Here is a 23793-nt window from a genome sequence, read left to right as displayed (position 1 = left end):
TCGTACTACTTTATCCAAAAGGGACCTCATCCCTCGTATTGCGCGTTGGTGGGTTCAGTTCCAAGAGTTCAATTGTGAAATCGAGTACCGACCCGGGGCTAATATGCGTCACGCGGATGCTCTAAGTAGGAACCCGGTAGGGGATGCTATGGAAGAAAGGCACGTACTAGACGTACTTTCTGTAGGATCAGAAGAATGGATCAGTACCGTTCAAGATAGTGATGATGAGATAGCACGTATAAAAGAAATATTAAAAGACCCGAATGCGGAAAAAACGGTTGATATTTTGAAAAATTATAAAATAAAAAATAATAGAGTATATCGTATTATTGGAAAGGGGGAAAACGACATTCGATGGGTCGTACCAAGGGGCGTAAGATGGCAAATTACAAAACTTAACCATGACGATTTAGGCCACTTCGGCTTTGACAAAACATTAGCGCGAATACAACAAACCTATTGGTTTTCTAAAATGAGAAAATTTGTCAGAAAATATGTAAGATCTTGTCTCGAGTGTGCACATAGTAAAGAAATTTCAGGTAAACAACAGGGAAAGTTGCATCCAATTCCCAAACTTGAAATCCCTTTCCATACTGTACATGCCGACCACTTGGGACCATTTGTCCGCAGCAAAAAAGGCAATTGTTACTTGTTAGTCATCGTCGACGGGTTTACAAAATACGTTAATATTAAAACGGTTAGGGATACTAAAAGCTCTACTACTATTAAAGCATTGAGAGAACATATTGCTTGCTTTGGAGCTCCATCCAGGTTAATCACCGACCAAGGGACGTCTTTTACGAGTCATAGCTTTAACACATTTATAAAAACTATAGGTGTTAAACACATTCTTAATGCAGTAGCCACACCACGGGCGAATGGGCAATGTGAACGGTACAATAGAACAATCCTAAGTGCGTTAACTGCTAAAACGAATAGTAAAGACGATAACAACTGGGACGATCATATACCAGATATACAAATTGGAATTAATACAACAATACATAAAACAACCGGCAAAAGTGCATCGGAACTCCTCTTTGGCTTTAATATAAATAGTACTTCTGAAAATATGTTAAGCGAAATTTTGGATGACACTAGGGTATCCGCAGCAGAAAACCTAAATCAAGTACGAACTGATTCTGGCAAACGTATAATTGAACAACAAGTCAAGACTAAAGCTCGTTATGACTCTAAACGTATCACGACACAAACTTATAAAGTCAGTGATTTAGTTAGCGTAAGAAGAGAGGTACCTAGTGATGGAAACTCTAAAAAACTTGCTGCTAAATTTCAGGGTCCATATAGGATAGTAAAGGTTTTACCTAACGACCGTTTTTTAATTGAAAGCACTCCTTTAACTCGCAAGCGTGGCCAACGCGGATATGAAAACATTGTTTCTATTGACAAACTTAAACCTTGGCTTGTATTTAAAAGAGGCTGTGAAACTACAGATTCCGAATCTGACGATCCAGATCTGAACTCGAACTAAACTTTTTTTAACGATTCTAAATATTATTATAATATATCTTATATTATCTCGTTTTCTTGATCATCAAAATAATGATTAATTATAAACTTATTAATTATATAAAAAATAATGCATGAGATCTATTAATTTCTATTTTTTTTAATGCATGCAAGATTGAAATTGTGTGATTGTACAATTTGGTTAAACAATAAACTATTTTTGGCTGTCGTAATAGTTATTTATAATTATATAAAAGACAAGTACCTATTTGTTTTTTTTTATTTTTTTAACGACATATAAGTCATAACACCTAATTTACACAATCAGTTAAAGTTATATTCTCGTAAGAGTCTATTTTGTTATCTCTTTTATATAATTTCCGATTTTCATTTATTTCGCGAAGGGACTCGCTACTGCAGGATGGCCGAGCTGTTAGCGTTATTCATAAAACATCACAAAAATTCAACAAATTGTAAATGTACCGCTATAAATGACATTTAAAATATTAACCAATCAGAGAGCGCTATGTCAGAACACACCATAATGGTGGGAGTAAAAGTGGGGTATATATGTGATTTTCACAACTCTCGGCTCAGTCTGTGCTAGTGAGCCCTCGGAGACAGTATTCAACTTAATATAAAGTGTTATTCGAGTTAAGTGTCAGTGTGTTATTATTCTAAGGTAAGATGTACAATGTTGTTATCACTGTAATGTTATTATGTATTTTTGGCAATAAATTATATTGAGAAATATTACATATGTAGTTATTTCCTACAGTATGTAGGTGAAATCTTATGTAAATTATTTAAAACCATTTCCGATTATACTATTTGTTTTTTTTTTTTTGTTAATATAACTGAATCATTAGGTAGCTATTCTGTATATTCTTGCTGATCGTTTTCGATTAACTTATTTTTTGCACTGATGTTAAACGTCTAATATCCTTCATAATTATATTTTCAAATAAGTAGAAAATCTATAAGAATTAATTTTCTATATTAGATTCTATACCTATATACTAGTATTATAAAGGCGATTGTATGTTTGTTTGTACTTCTTCACGCTTTTACGACTAATTTCTATGAAATTTGGTATAAAGTTAGGGTTTTTATCTTGAATATTTTATCCCGAAACTCGGCCAACTTTACATTTTATTAAACAAATAAAGAGTTTAACAAGACATGCACTTTTTCAATTATTATTCCTTCTCCTTTATTATTAGTAATTTTATTATTATTTTGTATTACGTAAACTGAAGTTGTGGCACAAAAAATTTGTAATTTTAAATTGCTACACCATCACGTTAAACTGCACAATACACTGTACAGGTTTGCAAATAAATTAATTATGAATTATTATCTTGTAAATACTTCTCACAAAACTACAAAATAACTGAGCACCCAATTCTTTGTGACCATTGTTGAGATTCATGCCGAACGAAACAAATTTGTCGGCATCCTTATATGTATATTTGCATATATAGCATGGCAACCCTATTTCAATATTGCGTCTTATCACAAGTGCGAGCCTAGCCTAATCAGTCACTTAATACCATCCGATATGTACGCATGGACGGACAGACAGATCAATGCGTTGCACGTGTAACAAGTTACGTACGAGTGAAAAAAATATGTATATACTAAATCATATAAGCGAAAATTATGTGCAGATGAGTGTTTAAGTGTACAGTTTTGTGATTTGTCATAATTGGTGAGTACTTAGGTATTATAATTAATCGTAACAAATATATATAACGCGAAGGTAAGTTTGTTTGTTGTACCTTCATATTTTATGTACTGAAACAATCTTCTTGTCGCATACATATATGTAAAAAAGATTCCCTAGACGCATGGATAAAGCCTTAAGATTTCATTATGCTTATCTTTACATATTAAACAAAGTCCTCTACTGCGTCTGTCTGTGTGTTCGCGATAAACTCAAAAACTACCTACTCTAATTTCAAGCGGTTTTCACCAATAGAAAGTCCTCTACTGCGCCTGTTTGTTCGCGATAAACTCAAAAACGACTGCACGGATTTTCATGCGGTTTCAATAGATAGTGTGATTCCTGAGGAAGGTTTAGGGGTAGAATAGTTTTTATCCGAGCGAAGTCGGGACGGGATGCTAGTCTATTCTAAATTTCGCCGCAATCGGTCCAGTGGTTTAGTCGTAAGACAGACCGACAGATAGACTTTCGCGTTCATGATATTAGTATAGTTAGTATGGATTTAAAGTATAGATAATGGATATCAAAATATGGATGATGGATACTTACCTAATGTGCAGCTTTTCTTGGAAGGAAACAAAGGTCTAAGCAACATCCATTCTTAGAAAATTCATATGCGTATTAGGAAAGCCAATCTTACCCAAAATAGCATATTCACGTTTATTTACTAACGCGTAAAGATCGATTTTGGATAATGTGACTTGCTGTCGACTGTATGTACAGCTGTGTAAGTCAGACTTATCATTTTGTAATGCTTGTTTTTGTAAAAATATTTTGATAGATCGTCGATTTTGTATGCCTAGTTCGGGTTTGACGACCTCGGTGGCACAGTGGTAAAGTGCTTGCCTCTGAAACGAGAGGTCCCGGGTTCGATCCCCGGTCAGGTCATGATGGAATTTGATCTTTTTCTGATTGGCCCGGGTCTTGGATGTTTATCTATATGTGTATTCGTTATAAAATATAGTATCGTTGAGTTAGTATCCCATAACACAAGTCTCGAACTTACTTTGGGGCTAGCTCAATCTGTGTGATTAGTCCTAACATATTATTTATTTATTTATATTTAGTAGGCATAGGCGGGAAATACATGCAGAAAATGTGTAACACTAGTGTGATTATCTATACATATATTAAAACTGTAAGTGGACTATGCCTGTATGTGCATACATAGATATCGAAGAAAAATTGTTATGGGGATTCTTATGGGACTAAGAGACATTTTTTTTTTAGAATTTTTGTCTAATGCAGTTACCACGGTTGCATAGCGGATAGTCTAACTCAAATTTAGTATAGATTTCATCACGATACGAATATTTAGAACCCGAGATATTAACGATGATTGTGCGTAGAACGGAATAAACGCGAGTGAAGCCGCGGGCGGCGGCGGTAACCACAGATAGTTGTAAAAGTTATATCAGATTCCTGTAGACGACTTTTCTTTCCTGTAGTCAAAAAAGTTGTCACTAGTCTAAAAATAAATATAGGTGAAGAATTCAAAGGGAAGAACATGAACAATTTTGATTATTACGTTAAAACAAACGATTGAGATGTTTTAATTTCGTATCTATTGTTTTGTTAGGATCTTTATATGGTAGCAAAGATCCTAACTAATATTAAAAATGCGAAAATTAGTTTGTTTTTTATCTATCTATAAATAAATAAATATATTACGACTAATAACAAAGATTGAGCTAGCCCCAAAGTAAGTTCGAGACTTGTGTTATGGGATACTAACTCAACGATACTATATTTTATAACAAATACATATATAGATAAACATCCAAGACCAGGGACAATCAGAAAAAGATCATTTTCCATCATGACCCGACCGGGGATCGAACCTGCGACCTCTCGGTTCAGTGGCAAGAACTTTACCACTGCGCCACCGACGTCGTCAATTAATAATTAATTATGAGGTGAATTAGTAATAAGTCAAATTATATTTAAGTAGACTATGACATCATTCCTATTGTTTAACTAAATTTGTTGTAATCCCCCGTCACGTCATATTATGTATACTATACTTATATATACAGTGATATTATATATACTATACTTGTATATTTACTTCTAATGACACAGGCTAAAACCATAAATTTTAATAAAAGTTTAATAACACAAAGACTTGCCATGCCACATGGTTCTAACATATTATTTACAATGCACACTGGCGGAAAAATATTGTATTGTTTGAAAAAATAAATAAATGGATACTGCGATTGTGAATATATACATATGTTGGAAATGGTTGTACTTTTGCATTCGAAATTGTATTTATTATTATTATCGCGTAGGCAGGGGTCGTATAAAGCACTATGTTGGTCCTATATATATATATCGATCTGGCATGATAGGGACCAACACTGTTCAAATGAGTTTCTTTCGGCATTTCTTCTCAGCAGTGGTCGTTCCGAAATGCCAGTAGTTTGTAGTTTGTGAGAAATAACTATAAATATAAAAGTTGACGAGAAAAAGTGCCTGTGAAGGTCTAATTTCTGAATAAATGATTTGAATTTGAATTTGACCCTCGTGGATCGATACTTTCTAGTTACCTCGAAGCATTTCTGAGATGAAAAAATTGATCTAGACAGACAAACGGACTGCGAATGTTACATTACTTTTTGAGGTACCTGAGAACCCTAAAAAGATATTCCCGGAATTCCCACGGGAAGCAAAGTTGGCAATTGTAGTAGGTAAGGACTTAAAGACATGTTATTATGCCTTTAACGGGTTAATATACTAATGAGCCATTAGATAACAATACTAATTAAGTGTTGATAACAAATATATGAATGTGGTCGGATGGACGTTACCCAAACAAATTTAGAAAACACTAGTTCATTTTATATAAATAAGTATTCGTATGTAAATGTTTTTAGCTACTAGGTACCTAAATCCCACTGCTGGGCAAAAGGCTTCCTCAACTTCTTCCACGCATTCTCGTCTTGGCATTTCTTGTAACCATTTTATCCTTTAAAAAATTTAGTGGAGTGAGGTTCGAGGAATACCTCGAATATTCTCCAACTAGCTATGCCTCGTGGCTTTGTTCCCGTGGGATTTTCAGCTGCATTCCCGTATTATAGTAATTTACATAAGTAGGTAACAAATATAGTCGAAATATTGGACTAGTGGAACTAGTGGACTTGTAACAACTAACAGCGTGAGTGATTGAGCAACTCTCAAACTTTTGAAATTTGTAATATTAGGTCATAGATATATTAAAATTAGGTAAATATATCTAAATACGTGGAAATATGTTACAGCAAGCAGGAAAGCGTTTTCCAGTATCCGTACTAATTCCGATCAGCTGACCAGCCATATATAGGTGAACAAAACTGTTGTCAAATTTTGACATAGATTTTTTTGGAAACTTTTTTTAAAATCTAGCCCACTACTGGCCAAGAATCTCCCTTTATTCTTCCTACTAAATACTACTACCAATCAATCAATATCATCATCATCAATACATATAATAAAATTGAAGGAAGGTTCAAATTTGTACATTGGATATATTTTTTTAAATTCTTCATGGAATATACTTAGTCACTACTATTATTATAAAAAGGTAAGCGTTTGCGAGTTTGTATGTTTGAGGTGGATAATATGCGAAACTACCGAACCGATTTAAACAATTATTTCACCATTAGAAAGGCACGTTACCCTAACATTCCCACATAAGCGAAGCCCCGGGCAACATGTAGTCTCTATATAAACTAGGTATAAACGCATAGACCTAAAATAGAACAGCTGCGAACCAGAACTCAATATGAGCGCCAAGTCAGCCAAGCTGAAGACCATGTCTAGCCCAATGGATATATTTGTTGCCTGTCGCCAGAGACATTAACCAGACTGGCTACCCTATGAGTGCCAGATGGCCGTAGAGGTAGACGAAGATCGCGTAAGAGATGGCGAGATGACTTGGATGTCTTCTGTGGGGTTGGCAGCATACTTCAATCATTGGAAACTGAAAACTAACTAAACAATAGCGGAAACTAATCAAACAAAAAAGGAAAATAAATATATTAGGACAAATCACACAGATTGTGCTAGCCCAAAAGTAAGTTCGAGACTTGTGTTATGAGATACTTACTTAACAATACTATATTTTATAACAAATACATATATAGATAAACATCCAAGACCCGGGCCAATCAGAAAACGATCATTTTCCTTCATGACCCGACCGGGGTTCTAATCCGGGACCTCTCGGTTCAGAGGCAAGCACTTTATCACTGCGCCACCGAGGTCGTCAGAGAGGTAGCAGGATATTATTATATTGATATTTGACGACCTCGGTGGCGCAGTGGTAGTGAGTGCGCCTGAACCGAAAGGTCCCGGGTTCGATCCCCGGTCGGGTCATGATGGAAAATGATCTTTTTCTGATTGGCCCGGGTCTTGGATGTTTATCTATATATGTATATGTTATAAAATATAGTATCGTTGAGTTAGTATCCCATAACACAAGTCTCGAACTTACTTTGGGGCTAGCTCAATCTGTGTGATTTGTCCTAATATATTTATTTATTTATTTATTATTCGCATAATAAACAAGTCGTCACAATAATTTATTACAATAAATGATTGTGCGTTAGATTTCATCAAATATAATTTATCAATAGATATCACACACACTCATAGTCCTCATTTGAAAATTATACGAGCCACCGACAATCTGATCGAGTCAAAAAGTCGCAAAAACAGACATATATAGATAAAGTATGTTATAATAATAGAGGCGACTGTCACAGATAAATATAATTTAATGCATGAAATCAATAAATAAATAAATAATGTATATCTTATAGAATTCAAATTAACTATACTTATATACATAAATAGAACTAAATACATTGCATTATACTAATAAAATTATCAAATAGCTGTACAATTATGATTTAAAATATATTTCTTGTATACAAATTTGTGATAGAATAAAGGCTATTTTTATTTTATTTAATTTTATTTCATTTTATTTCATTTTATTTCATTTTATTTCATTTTATTTCATTTTATTTCATTTTATTTCATTTTATTTCATTTTATTTCATTTTATTTCATTTTATTTTTTATGTAATAATAACTACAAACTACATGCTGCATATTATCGAGACTTTTCTCGAACTACACAAACTATGTAGTTCGGGTGTTGCTTCACAGTGCAGCCTTTTCTCCAAAGACGTTAATGAACAAATGTTGGTGTTAATCCTACTAATATTACCTCTATTAATGTGAAAGTTTGTGAGGATGTATGTATGTTTGTAACTCTTTAATGTAAAATCTACCGGACGGATTGTTATGAAATTTTGTACACGGGTAGAATATAACCTGGAATAACATAAATCCATGATTTATTCTATGCTTTGGGCGAAGAACACAATATCGAATATCGGCCGCGTGAACAGAAGCTGGGTTAGATGTTCTCAATTTCCTTTAGTACCTACTGTTAATTTCCCTCGTAGTTTCCAAATATTAAGGCGTCCCCATGGATTTTATTTTAAGTACTTCGTACAACGGTGTACCTACTAATTTCATGGGCGTCCCTTCTAGTCCTGACAGAAGAAACAAACATACGAAATGCTGCTTGATGTCGTCAAGAATGACGTGCTTGCCATAGATCTGACAACAAACTAGTGATGCCGACGACCGTGCGAAGTGGAGACGATAAAAGTACAAAGCGGAGCCTGGGCTCCGATGCTTAATGGTTGAAGAAGTAATCGGGAGAGTGCTCAGATGAGAGAGAGAGAGAACTTCATTCCATACTTCCATAAACACTAAGAGTACAGTCGCCAACCATCGCCACAAAACAACACTACAACATTCTTGAAATTTCACTCAATGTAGTTTTCATAATATGTATGTAATGCCTTTTGTGTTATTGTCTGCTGATATGGACTCTGATAAGCGCCAGATTACCCTATAAAGTATGATATCTTCTAGATAACACGACCGGCACATGATTATTACACGGAACAATTGATTCAGTTATTTCTTCCAAATTACTTCTTAGTTTAAGTAATTTTTTTGACGTCAATAAGTGATGTATATCATCCTAAATTGAATAAAGAATTTTGAATTTGAATTGTCTCAATCGTTTCCGTTTAGAAACTGATAGTTCTAACAGACAATTTTTTTTTGATTTTATAACTTGCGAGCGAAGGCCCTTTTATTAATAGAAACACCAGTATACTACTGGTGTTTCTATTAATAACTGCAATAGTAAATGAAATGTTTTCAAAGATAATGACATTAATAAAATAACGCATTTTTAAACTCGTTCGGACGCTCCATACTAAATAACACATACCTCGAAGTGACGTCACAACTAGTTAATTTGTTCGCTTCGAGTTTATATAAACGTTACGATAAAAAAAAAAGCTTTATTTCATTAGCCAAATGTGTTTTAACAAAATAAGTGTGAGGGTTGCCTATTAGGCAAAAAATGCCTGTGCCAGGCAGACCCTCCTTAACATCCGGTACATAAACACATTACAGACTAAGTTAAGAAAGAAAATATGTATAAGAACATGTTACATTTACATAACTATTACATGACTTTTTTATTAACACTTCTATCTGATCATAACACAAATTTTTTAACCAAATTGACAACATAACTTTGAGATCTTCACAATAAAACATTAATTAATTGAAATCTATGTATTTGCAATCAGTCATATTGTTATGTTACAAAGATAATGTAAAAGGACCATTCAATTCAAATTCAAATTTCTTTATTCAATTTAGGATGATATACATCACTTATTGACGTCAAAAAAATGACTTAAACTAAGTCTACTGCCGGCTTCCAAAGCGCAAGTGAAGAAGAAGCGGCGCAACAAACTTCACCGCAGCCTTTTCTCCAAGGACGTCAATTAACAAATATAGGTCTTATATATATATATTAAAAATTAGGAGGACGAATTTACATCATTATTAAAAATGTCAAAATTTGAATAAATAAATAAAATAAAATATGTATTTCCAATAAAATTATTGAAAATTGTCACACAAAATATATATATAAATAAAAAGCTAAATGTACAAAACGTACGTAATAATGTCATAAATCAATTACATATGTTATGAGGATACTGCACCATGCTTGGGCCATAAATTATGCTTTACACTTTCATACTAAAATATAGTTTTCTATGATGAATAATTTTATAATTTTATCACTTCCTTTAAATAGAATTTACATCTGTCGTACAACGCGACTGAGAGGCACATACTTTAACAGCTAATAGGCAACAATATCATCTCCAAAGAGGCAGGCAGCCAGTTACGGCTCTATGTATAGCGTGTATGTACATATAATATCCCCACATACTTGCGTCGGGGGTCATCATAACTTCAGAAGCCGTAGTTACCGGATAGGGTCATTACTTACTTAAGAACAATTTACAAAAGGTTTGAGTGCAGACGAACTAACCAGCGAACGCTTCGTGACCCCAAATCAGAGGTTCTGAACATTTTCTAGATCGACTTCTGTGATTTTGTCGCGTGTTATAATATTTTCCTGTTTTATATAATTAGCTATTACTGAGCATTCATATTTTAATATATTTTTTAGATAAATGTGTACAACAACTTAGTGTTGTCCATTTATTTGTTTGTTTTATGTTTCGGCCATGTTTGATAGATATCCGCAATAAGCTGCGTCAAAAAAAAAATTAAAAATTTATTAGGTTTCTGAGCGAGCTTTATGACATCTAATCTCTTGGTGTGGTTACAATAAATACATATTATCTCTTTTCCAGAATCACACAGTCCTACAGAATACAAGAAACCGAGAAAATGAATGGAAAAAATGAATGGAAACCTTTATACATTCTATATCTAATCCACCAATCTTGTAATTTTGCATAGATGTAGTTTGAAGTGTTGAGAAAGACATATATACCTTTTATCCCGAGAAAATTAACGCAAACAAAGCCGCGGGAAAAATTTGGTATAATTATAAAATGTTCGTACCCCTTCCATCTTTGTTATAAATAAGATACCGACTTTTTATTAGACGTATTTTGACAGTATGTCACCGTAATTTTTTTTTTACTTTTATAAAAACCACTTTCCTTTTTCCTTTTGTAATTAAATAATTTTAAAACAGTACGGCCTCTGTGGGGTACGCCTTATTGGTTGAGAACCCCTGCCTAAAAGGAAACCATCTTTAAATCATATCTAAGAGGTCTCAGTGGTATATCAGGGCGTCTTTTTGCAACAATCAAAATATAATTGGATTTTTCTACAACCGTTTATTCAATTTTCTCTTAAGTCAATAGGGTTCTTTGTCTTTCTATCAAAAAAAAATCCACACAGCAGTGAAGCCTCGGGGCGTATTATAGTAGTTTATATAACCAAAACGAAACATTTCTTACTATTATAAGCCCAATAAAAACGATCTATCTAATAAATCTCACTATGGTTTGGTAGTTCGAGTGCAGACGCACCGACATACGAATGCTCTATGACCTTAAAAGGAAGCCACACACAAACACAGTTTTGTACAGAATGGAGACTTTTAATTTTACTTTTTAGGAAAATTCATTCCGATCCATACATTTTCCAGAACTTATGTATTTAATTTTGTATAAGTGGAAAAGCTGATTTTTTTTCGCGATTTCGGAGTTACTCTCATACCAACTAAAAGTTGTTCATGAATCATGGACTGAGCATGTAGATAAAATATTGCAAATATATAAAAGGGTATTCCTAGATGAAAAGGTAAAGGTCGTGTCGTATAGGGAGTTGAAATCAATGGCTGAGGACAGAAAAATAGATGGTGAATGCTCCACCGTCAAGAACAAAGTTCTTAAATTATAATTGATGACGATAAAAAGTCATGAAGCGCGAAAGTTTAGTAAATAGTGCTGTCAAAATACAAGAATGAAGATTACAAAGTGATCGCCAATGTTCTTGAATGAATTAGCAATATTCATGGACTACAGACGTACCTAAGTTACCAAGGCCATCGACAAGAGAACAGACAAATTAAGACACGTGTAATTAGATGTTAATTTTGTTAAATCTTATTGTAGTGTAACTGTGATAAGATTAGTTCAGCGCTGTGCGCTAATTAAGGAAAATAAGGGCACTGTTTTTGTGGTACGGTAGGTACTCTAAAAATATCAAGAATTTTATATCTACAATTTGAAAAAAAAAAACAAGATTTACATTTCGGCATAGGTACCGTTGGAAAATTGAGTTTACATTAGGGAATAATGTAGCTTTGTCGATCCTCGTACTGTATAAAATAAAAAATAGAAAATAATAATAAAAAAAAAACTCCTCGTACTGTACTGTCTTTCTTTTCGAGTGTGATATTGCGAACTGACTTTGTCTGGCTAGGAATTAAAGTTCTAGTTTTATTAATCATGCAGGCAGGAAGCGGCATGAATTTAGCTTTTATTTTAGCAGAGGATAAGCCTAATTATAGGAGGATATATAAAGAGAGGCCCTCTTTCCAGTAGTACTTAATATTAATACCCCGTCTCCATTTAAGGTTAATTAAGTAATTTGTGATTAACATTGGGACTTCATTACGTGGTATGCCATTTTAAAATTTGGTAAGCATAAAAAGTCAGCGTAATAATCTTTTGTCCAGTACAAGCTAGGTAGCTCAGATGACCGGGCAGTTAAGCGTTGAGGAGTTCTCTTGTTGGGAGCCGATCCTGCATGTGTCTCTTATAAAGGAAACACTACTGGCAAAATGTAATTAACCAAAATATTTTGTTGACCAAATGTTACTGACCAAATAGTTATAGTGTTGTTCAAAATGATATAAAATGAACTTCTTCTTCATCTTCTTCTTCTTGACCTTATCCCACTCATGTGGGGTCGGCACAGTATGTAAGTTCCTTCCATTTTGTTCTGTCATTTGCCATATCCATTGATACTCCTTTCCTGTTCACACTATCCTTGACACACTCCATCCATTTCTTCTTAGGTCTTCCTCTATTCCTGGAACCCTTTACTTCCATCTTTAATGCCTTTTAAGTGACGTGATTTTTATCTCTTCTTAAAATATGCCCGTACCAGCCTGACCTATAACTATGTAATTTCATAATATTGTTATTTATATTTAAAATTATATAAAATAAACATAGGTGGATATTAGCTATTCGACTGAACAAAAAAATCTGTTTTTCAAAATGCTGTAAATTTCAAAACAATTTAGAAATATTTGCTAGTTAGATATAAAATTGCTAACAAATATATGTTTTACATAAGCAAACATATTTTTTGCTCGCCAAAATACGTGCTCTGTTACGAACCGTTTAAATAACACCATTTAACATTAAATTAAAATGAAGAAAACAAAAACAACAAATTTTTAGAAACTTTATGTGAAAGTTATTAAGTAGCTAACAAATTATTTGGCTTCTATATTTCAATGTAAGTTTTCAAACTGTATTGTAAACATTTTCCCCAATAATTATATTTACAGACGACTGCGTGTTAAGTTGAATTTTTAACCCGCGATAATAGAGGTTAGATTGCTTGCAATAAATTTGGTACTAAGGTTCCTGCTAAGACCCGCTAATATATAAATGTACTAGATACTGCCCGGGGCTTCGCTCCCGTGGGATATTTGAGATAAAATAGATTACAGCAATCTTGGATAATGTGCCTTTCTGAATGCTGAAAGAATTTTTGATATCGACAAACTGACAAACTCACAAACGCTTACCTCTATAAAGTAATAGTTAAATATTCCACTAGTATTGTAAATGCGAAAGTTTGTATATGTGTATTTTTGTTACTCTTTTCATATTTTTCATTAATTTCATCAAAACCGGCCAAGTAGTTTAAAAATATTTTCTCTTTATTGACCGTGCGAGCGAAGCAAACGAGTTCTACCATTCTACTTAGGGCAAAAACACATTTTTTGTATGTGTATTTTTGTAACGCGATAACATTCGAACCATTGGTCTGATTTTGATGAAATTTAAAAGGTATTTAGGATTTGTCGATAGATTTTTTAAGTTAGTGGATCAAATCGGTTAAGTCGAAAGTTTTAAAATATTGACAATTTTGTAAAAAGTCATCAAACATTGTTATGATATTGTGTTCGCGAGATCTAAGTTACTATTAGTATGGAAGTATGGATTTGTACAAAACTGCAAGTATTAATTTAATGTAACATTATTGTAATGTTGTTGGGTATAACTGAGACCCTGGTACATTTTAATGGAGATTAATTTTCGCGTTTGGAATAACGACGTGATATTTTTATCTGTGTTAATATCCGGACTAGGTACCTAATGATTATGAACACCTGGCTACATGACTTTCTAAATAAATATTTGGTATATAACATTGTGATTATTCAACTACTAAATTAAACAGATAAAATAAGTTATGTACAGAATTATATTTAACTCGCTGCGCCCCGGGGCTTCGCTCCCGTGGGAATTTCGGGATAAAAAGTACCCTATGTGTACCAAATTTCATAACAATCGGCCTTGTAGATTTTGCGTGAAAGGGTAACAAACATACATGCTAACAAGCTTTCGTATTATAATATTAGTAGGATAACCAATACGTAGTAGCGAGGCACGTGGCATGATGTCACGCCTCCTCTAGATTGAAAATACGCTGCCTTCATTCAAATGACAATAATAACAACATTATAATCATTGATTCATGGTACACATGCGGCAGACTTAATTTAATGAATATAGTTCGTAGGTAGGTAGTTCATTTCTACGCATTATATAAACATAATGCGTACGGTACATAAGAACTACCTACGGTTCCTTTCTACGCATTATGTTTATATTTTTGGAACGAATAATAAATAAATAAATATATTAGGACAAATCACACAGATTGAGCTAGCCCCAAAGTAAGTTCGAGACTTGTGTTAGGGGATACTAACTCAACGATACTATATTTTATAACAAATACATATATAGATAAACATCCAAAACCCGGGCCAATCAGAAAAAGATCGTTTTCCATCAAGACCCGACCGGGGATCGAACCCGGGACCTCTCGGTTCAGTGGCAACAACCTTACCACTGCGCCACCGAGGTCGTCAAATACAGATTGACAAAAATATCTGACCCGGTGACCAGAATTAAAAACTTTCAAAATTCATTTAGAGAAATTATTAGATAAGTACCTACTTATCACAAAAAAAAGTTAGAAGTTAATCTATAATGTTTGGTATTCATAGTCGTATTCCTCATGGCTGAGGATCGTGGTTATTTCGTGGAATGAAACACACACAACAACTTTCTTGGCTTTATTAATGGAGTGGTTTGCCATTGCCTTCTCCATTTCACACACACAGTTAATAAGAATCAACCAGTGTGCAGGTTTCCTCGCGATGTTTACCTTCACCGGAAGCAAGTGGTGGACGTTGGAAACTACTATACATGAGACAGATTGGTATACAAACTCATGTAGCACGAGTAGGATTCGAACCTGGGACCTTTCGATCCACAGACGGGCGCTTCAACCATTATACCACCACCGCTTCATGTTCAAATGTTTGGTAGGAAACATAAATAAAGTGCTTCCTTTCCCAAAAAAGTGATGTTATGATTATTTAAAAACAATTAAAAGTAAGAACAGTTAGCTTGAATCAAAAATCCAAATCAAATCATTTATTCAGAAATTAGGCTTTCACACAGGCACTTTTTCACGTCATATTCTAAATTAAATGATATTTACCAAAGCTACAAAACTAGCATTTCGTAACGACCACTGCTGAGATGAAATGTCGAAAGAAACTCATTTAAACAGTGTTGGGGGACTCATTGGAACAGAAAAGCTGTGTCTAGAATAGGCCACAGTTTTTGTATACCATTTACGACAGAATCCCTCAACGTGCTCATAGTGACCTTGACATACAAACTGCACGTGGACATTACGCATCAATGACTTGTTTACTTTTTACTGTTTACTTATTGTTTACATCAAAGCATCAAAGCGCCTGTGAAGGCCTAATTTCTGAATAAATGATTTGTTCGTCTCTTGGCTTGGGAGTTCGTGCATGCTTGTCACTTCATTAATTTTGTTTACCTGTTATTGACAAAGATTTTCTTTTATTTGTATTCTATATTGTATTTTGTATTTTTATTATTTGATTAATTTGTATGTCGTAGTTTTAATTACGCGAACACGATACATTTTTGATGATTTTACAAAATTGTGAATATTTAAAAAAAAATTGCTATCTATTTTGTCCCATAACCAAAGACCCCCTATAATTTTACTTTAATATCTTCTATGTACATACAATAGCCCATTTATTCTATGTATATAAATATATAAAACAGATAAGGCAGGAAATTCCACAAATTTAATAATACAAACTACATATAATAACAAAATACACATTCCAGTTGTCTGTTGCCATTAAATCATTTTAAAAGACAATTAAATAAATGGCTTCTTGATAAATGTTTTTACACAATCAAAGATTTTTTGGATTGCAATGACATTGATTAACATACATGTAGATTGTAAGTGACATTTTATCTTAATTTAATCTGATGTCATTTTATATTTTTTTAAATATGCCATTATTAACATTTGCACGCTGTTGACAACGGCTAAATAGGCTTGTTCTAAATCATTATGTGGATATTGTGTAACCTACCCTATTTATGCAAATAAAATGATTTGATTTGATTTAAATCCAAGGTTAAATTAATATGCTAGCTAATATATAACTTGTTTTTTTCTATGTCGCAAATTAGTGCAGACGAATAAATTATTGTTTTACTACCAAAAAAAAATAACATGAGTTGAATTTGAATGTAGGACTTTTCAAACACAACGTTTTAACCACTGGACAACGACCGCTACAGTGATCTTATGATGACCACAAAGTTCTCTTGAAATATAATATCAGTTACGTAACAGCTCGATGGTTGAAGGATTGTTATCTTTGGTTATGTCATCTGAGGGCTGGTGGAATAGCTAAGGGAGACCGAGCACCCCACGCTTAGGGGCACTTAGTATTTGATCCGTGGCCCATATTTTGGCAATAGTTGCATCCCCTACCAGCTATTTACAAGCAAGTTCATCAACACTACATAATATAAAACGAAGCTTCCCGCTGTCTGAACTTATATGCTTAGATATTTGAAACTACGCAACGGATTTTAATGCGGTTTTTTTAAACAGATAGTGTGATTTCTGGGGCAGGTTTAGGTGTATAATTTATTGTGGTTTTACCCGAGCGATGCCGGGTAGGGCCGATAGTCTTATAATTATTTCTTCTTTTTCCAGTGTTAGCAATAACACACTCCAAAAAGAAAATAAAGGTTCTATAAAAAAACTTATACTACCCTAGATCTCTTCTGCACCAGTTCCTCGATCACGTCTATATCGCTTACGGGGTAGACAAAGCCAAAAGACGCGAAAATAGAACTCATTTAGCTAGATAACGGGCTTGGTGATGGTTCAAATTTTGACATAAGTACTGTTAGCGTTGCCAGACCATCTACGAGAAGAGCCAATTAAGCCCTTGATTAACTTTTACAATCTGCGAGGGAGAAACTATTGTTAATTGCTAAACTGTCATTGCTAATTTTATATGAACTAGTTGTTCGCCGTGAACTCAGACCTCGCGAAAACAATATATATTTTTTTTTTACAAAATTGTGAATATTTAAAAAAAGGCCAAACTGATTTTGTTGCCTCACGAACTTAAAAATTCTATTGACAGATTCTACATATCTTTGTTCAAAATTTGATCAAAATCTGACCAAAGGTTCAACTGACTGACAATTTACTTTTTGCCCCAAGTAGAATTGAAGCCATTTATTATTATTTGAAGCCATTCATTTTATAGTTATATTGCTGTAATAATAGTTACTCAAGCAGTTTTGTTTCTCTTATTTTATATCTTGCAATTCGGTGTGCTTCTCCATTTCATCCCAGTGTACCCTCGGCAACTCTTGTCCTTGTTCCAATTTTATAATAACTTTTATAAACTTTATAATATACATAATACAGTAATAAACATGTTTCACAAGTTCCAAATATCTTGATAAATTGCGATGGTGTCGTAAGTCATACGATATTGGATCTGTCTGTATGAATGGATTGGATGGTCACTCGCGTGTCATTATAAACGGGAAAGTCGACTATAGTTCCTGTCTTGTTTTCAAGACGCGTGTAAATTCAATTTTAATTAAGATTTTAATAGTTCTATATCATTAGTCGTTCTGTATTCATACATTTCAAGCGACTTCAACTGTTCGGTGCAGACATTGGCCGAAGAAACTCGTTTATCTATCTATCATAGGACTGATAACCTCTAAATACTGATAACAGCTTGATAACGAAACCTAAATATTCGCAAAAGGGTTCAGAGAAAAATTTACTAAGTATAAAGGATAAACTTAATGCAAAATGCCAACAAAATATAGTTAAATGAATACACCAATCTCTCATTTGGCCGCAATTGTTGTTGATAATAATTTATATCAATGTCGTGTGGCCTACAATAGTGTGTGACCTACAATAGGTCCCATAGATAAAAGAAAATAAGGGCACTCCTTAACCTCCCGTCGATGTAGTACGAGGCGACTAAGGGATACAAAGCCTAGCCAGCCGACGGACAAAAATAGCATTCCCAAAGACGATTGACGTCAGCCAGGCGGCCAGTTGTAAAATTATAGCTGAATCTTCAACACTACAAGGTTACATATTTCTTAAGCTGACTCGGGGCTTTGTGTAAGGTCAAACATTCTTGCCCGCGGGTTTGCTATAGCGTGCAAAGGCCAGATAAAATTACACTTTTTAAAGCGTTTTGCACCACACATTATGTGGACACATTATACAGTAAGGGCATACAGGGATACTGTATACTCAGTTCAATAATGCCTCCAGGGGACTGTTGGGGCTGCGATGTCACTGCAGTGCTTCAGGGATGCTAGCTGAGGCTGGTGTGGATAGCTTTTCAGCCATGGAAGCGTATAGCATCTCTGATTTATTGAGTGAGGAGCAGCTCCAACAGCCTGTTGCAGACAGTGGAGGCTGGATGTGGACAGTGGCATTATGTTGCACTGCACTCGCATCCAGCTCAACAAAGATACACGTACCTATTACAAAGATACAATTATCGTGTTTATTACTAACATAGAATTTAAAGTTTTTGTATTACTAACAGTATGGGCTATGCCTGAAATAAACGCATTTCCTTTTTTTTTTTTCGCGGCGTCACAGCCCCGAACGCAACTAGAGAATGCGGAATTGAGAGATAATATAATGAATCTCCGTTGCAGTGAGCAGTGAGCAGGCTCCAGTATGCAGAGTACCTCTCCACGATGGCGGTGGGTCGTGGCCATCGGGAGCGCTATGCTGGCCGTCGGAGCCCTGACCTCCGCACTGGCATGGAACCTAATCTTCGATTCCATTCTGCAGTCGGTAAGTCGAGAATAACTACCACACCACAACAGCCGACCGTCCTACTAGTCACGAAGAAAAACTAGTGAATGAGTTGTCTGAAGGTACGCGGGGCTGAGGCAGGCGAGTGGGAAAGTGGTTCTGATATGGTTCCAGGTGGCCATCCTTTCCGAGCATACGGAATACGAAATGCGCATATAGACATCGCATAGAAAAGATGAAAAACATACAGCTATGCATAACTTGTTCACCAGGCCCTTCCTTATATTATATTTAGTCCCTGCTCTGCTTACAATACTACTAGATGTTGCCCGGGGCTTCGCTCCCGTGGGAATTTTGAGATAAAATATAGTCCATAGAAATCTTGGTTAATGTGCCTTTCTAATGGTGAAAGAATTCGATGACCTCGATGGCGCAGTGGTAAAGTGCTTGCTACTGAACCGAGGGGTCCCGGGTTCGATCCCCGGTCGGGTCATGATGGAAAATGGTCTTTTTCTGTTTGGCCCGGGTCTTGGATGTTTATCTATATATGTACTTGTTATAAAATATAGTATCGTTGAGTTAGTATCCCATAACACAAGTCTCGAACTTACTTTGGGGCTAGCTCAATCTGTGTGATTTATCCTAATATATTTATTTATTTATTTAATTTTTCAAATCGGTTCGGTAGTTTCGGAGGTTACCCGCCTCAAACATACAAACTCACAAACGCTTATCTCTTTATAATAAAAGTATAAATTAGAATTTGCACGGAACCTTGTCCCATAGACAGGGCAGTTTGGACAATCAGTTGGGCAAAACCCAAGACGATAACACACATCATCACTAGATAGTATAAAACAAAGTCGCTTCCCGCTGTCTGTCCCAATGTAGGTATGCTAGACCTTTAAAAGTAGATTTTGATGCGAGTTTTTAAAATAGATATATTTGATTTTTATTTATTAGTTACAAAATTACTTGTTACGTACGAGACGGCTAACGGACACTTTTAACAGCTGATACGCATCAATAGTATTTCAATAGTATTCAAAGAGGATTGACATGAGGCAAGCGGCCGGTTAGTTAGGAGATCAGAGTCAATATTCACAATTTAAGGGTTTGTTTTTTGCATAGAGCCGGGCTTGGGGCGGTATTACAAATTGAGAATGAAACTGGGAGCGAATTCCTTTATCCGATTTGTTTTTAGTTTGATGTGAAAGTTTGATGAAAGGAATATGTAATATATATATATATATATATATATATATATATATATATATATATATATATATATATATGATTGTGATCATGTGATATATGATCACAATCATAATATGTTTCAGTAGGCCTTTTGACCATGTACTTTATTGTGTAGGTAATTACATTGTTATATTACTGGTAAAAAATTATAAAAATGGTAAGCCCTTCTGGCATAATAGGGACCAACACTGTTTGAATGAGTTTCTTTCGGCATGTCGTTTCAGCAGTGGTCGTTCCGAAATACTAGTAGTTTGTAGCTTTGGTAAACATCATTTAATTTAGAATATGACGTGAAAAACTGCCTGTGAAGGCCTAATTTCTGAATAAATGATTTGATTTTGATTTTATTATATAAAATAACAATATCGTGTGAGTAACATAAGTAATATATAAGATACGATTTCGAGTTTTTATTGTGGGTTATAACTAGGCACTAGGCAGTAGGTAGCAAAGTAAGTTTATTATAAAACTTAAGGTAATACCTAGAACAATTAAATATAAATTAAAAATCTAAAATAGAGATTAGGTGATACGTTATACGAGTATATATTCACAATAAATGGAGCACTTATCCTTATTGGGTCTGTTCTTATTATTTTATTTAATGTTTATAAATTGATCATCAATTATTTTGTTTGAACTTAATATCTGACAGAAGTTCAATATACCTATACATAAATGATCGTTTGTCCCATTGTTTCTCTTAATTGCATCGAGCGATGAAAATCCTACATTTCTCTTCCCCTCTCCCATTTTCTCAATTCTCTGTTTAGCCCTACGCCTTGAGTCCGTGTAAAAATGAACCTTCAAATTTGAATAATTGACGAGACTTACTGGGGGCTTACTATCATCTCTTAACGCGACACACTTTATGACCTAAAGTCGTAATTGCATCGAAAATTCGTACCATCGACTAAATTTTTATTATGAATGCGATTCGTTTTAGGTGCCTCAATTGAACTGAGTTGCATTGGAATCATTCTATAAAAGTTGATGGTAGTCCTGGTGGTTTGAAAGGCGAGAGAGACAGTGTAATTACAGGATAATTACCGTGGCCACAAATCCTAAGTCACATATAGGTAGTATATACTAATATATGACTTAAGATTTTTGCCAGTTTTGGCCTATCATCAACTTTTTCAGAACGATTCCAATGCAACTCAGTTAAATTTAGGAACCTAAAATGAATCGCGTTCATACTAAAACTTAAGTCGATGGTACAAATTTGCGTGCAGTTTAGTTTAGGTCGTAAAGTGGATCGCGTTAAGAGATGCTGGTAAGCTCCTAGGATTTTTAGAAAAATGGAATTATCCACACATACTTTGTGAGGTCACAAAGTAGACAACACAAAATTTCAATGTGCCTGTGAATGGCTAAACGCTGAATATGTGCTATGAATTTGACTTGGATTTCACAAATGGGTTACTACTTAGGATAACGTATTATTTTGCGTAGAATAAATAGATACATTCATAAATAATACATAAATATATAAGGACAAATCGCACATAGATATGAAATGTATATGTTTTATTTTTATAGTGGTAATAATTAAAATTAATTTAGTTGTTAACATAAATATGTATTTCTTTTCATAATGCTCTTCGTTCGCATGTCTTCTGGAAGAGATTTATAGAAATAAATCGTAACTTAGTGCTTAGTTTCCTGTTTGAAGTTTTGTATTAATTAGACTGTTATACTGCAGTGCTCATAAATAAAAAAATACGGGTTGCACTTCGCCAGAAGCGTGCATTTTTGACGTCTTACGATTTTTCGATGTGTCCTGACGCGAGTTTAACATTTTTCACCATGGAATTAATTAGTAGATACTCCGTTGTACGAAGTACTTACTAAATCCACGTTTTTTACCCATCACAAAAAGTGCACAACGCCGCTAAAGATGTTTTCACTTCAAAAAGGGTTTAATCTAACGTTATTCTCTAAAATTACAAGTAAATATTCCAAACATCTTACACTCTGACGGTTGCTATCATGACTTATCAATCTGGTTGTTGTCCTTATAACTCGTACACTGACACCGCTTATCAGCTATTCAAATATATTGAGGATTATATTTTTACGGCTTCATATTATGTATTGTTGTACAACAATGTTAACTAACTAATATTAATCATAATTAGTAAAATGACTGACTGCCGCGGCGACTCCTCTCGCGGTAAAAATTATTGCTATTTGTTTTTCGACAGAAAAACAAGAGAAGAGTTCCTTTGTGTTATTTAGTTTGTTATGACGATCGGTGGCGCAGTGGTAAGGTTCTTGCCACTGAATCGAGAGGTCCCGGGTTCGATCCCCGGTCGGGTCATGATGGTAAATGATCTTTTTCTGATTGGCCCGGATCTTGTATGTTTATCTATATATGTATTTCTTATAAAATATAGTATTGAGTTAGTATCCCATAACACAAGTCTCGAACTCACTTTGGGGCTAGCTCAATCTGTGTGATTTGTCCTAATATATTTATTTAGTTTTCAATACAGCTGTTTGCAAAACTTTGGCGGTTCGGCATATATTGCTGGTTTTTTATGGCGGTAAATAAAAGCTCTCATACAAACTACGCAATTCTCGTGCATTCGCGTTGAGAGTCCACCCCTGCCAAGAGTTGTAAAACTCCAAATTAACGTTTGGTTATATGGCGGGTTTGTTAGAGAAATTGATTGAATTATATTATAACTAGATGTCGCCCGGGGCTTCGCTCCCGTGGGAATTTTGAGATAAAACATAGCCTATAGCAATCTTGGATGATGTACGTTTCTAATGGTGAAAGAATTTTTGAAATCGGTTTGGTAGTTTCGTAGATTACCCGCCTCAAACATACAAACTCACAAACGCTTACCTCTTTATAATAATAGTGCTGATGACAGATTGCCATCCGCAAGAATATCAAGTTTTATAGGAAAATTTATCTTTAGTATAATATTTTACTGGAAGGAGGAAGGGAAGACCTTTGTCCAGCAGTGGGATATAAC

At 34.4% G+C, this 23793-nt stretch overlaps 1 protein-coding gene across 2 annotated transcripts in view; it reads left to right on the top strand.

The window, feature by feature from the left end:
- Nucleotides 1-2102: 2102 nt before the first annotated feature.
- Nucleotides 2103-23793, top strand: part of LOC128676318 (protein peste-like) — a 32027-nt gene continuing 10336 nt past the window's right edge. Inside the window, exons 1-2 of one of the 2 annotated variants that reach the window (XM_053756371.2) lie at nucleotides 2103-2152; nucleotides 19447-19588. In XM_053756371.2, the coding sequence (XP_053612346.1) occupies nucleotides 19469-19588 (120 nt within the window). In that variant the 5' untranslated portion in view covers nucleotides 2103-2152; nucleotides 19447-19468. Of the gene's footprint in view, nucleotides 2153-3044; nucleotides 3182-19446; nucleotides 19589-23793 lie in introns of those variants that run through there. The other variant, XM_053756370.2, reaches the window with a different exon arrangement.

Source organism: Plodia interpunctella, chromosome 16 (genome assembly GCF_027563975.2).
Source record: "Plodia interpunctella isolate USDA-ARS_2022_Savannah chromosome 16, ilPloInte3.2, whole genome shotgun sequence".
Classification (NCBI taxonomy): domain Eukaryota; kingdom Metazoa; phylum Arthropoda; class Insecta; order Lepidoptera; family Pyralidae; genus Plodia; species Plodia interpunctella.
Note: the sequence above shows the minus strand (reverse complement) of the source record. Positions and strands in the feature narration are given on the sequence as shown.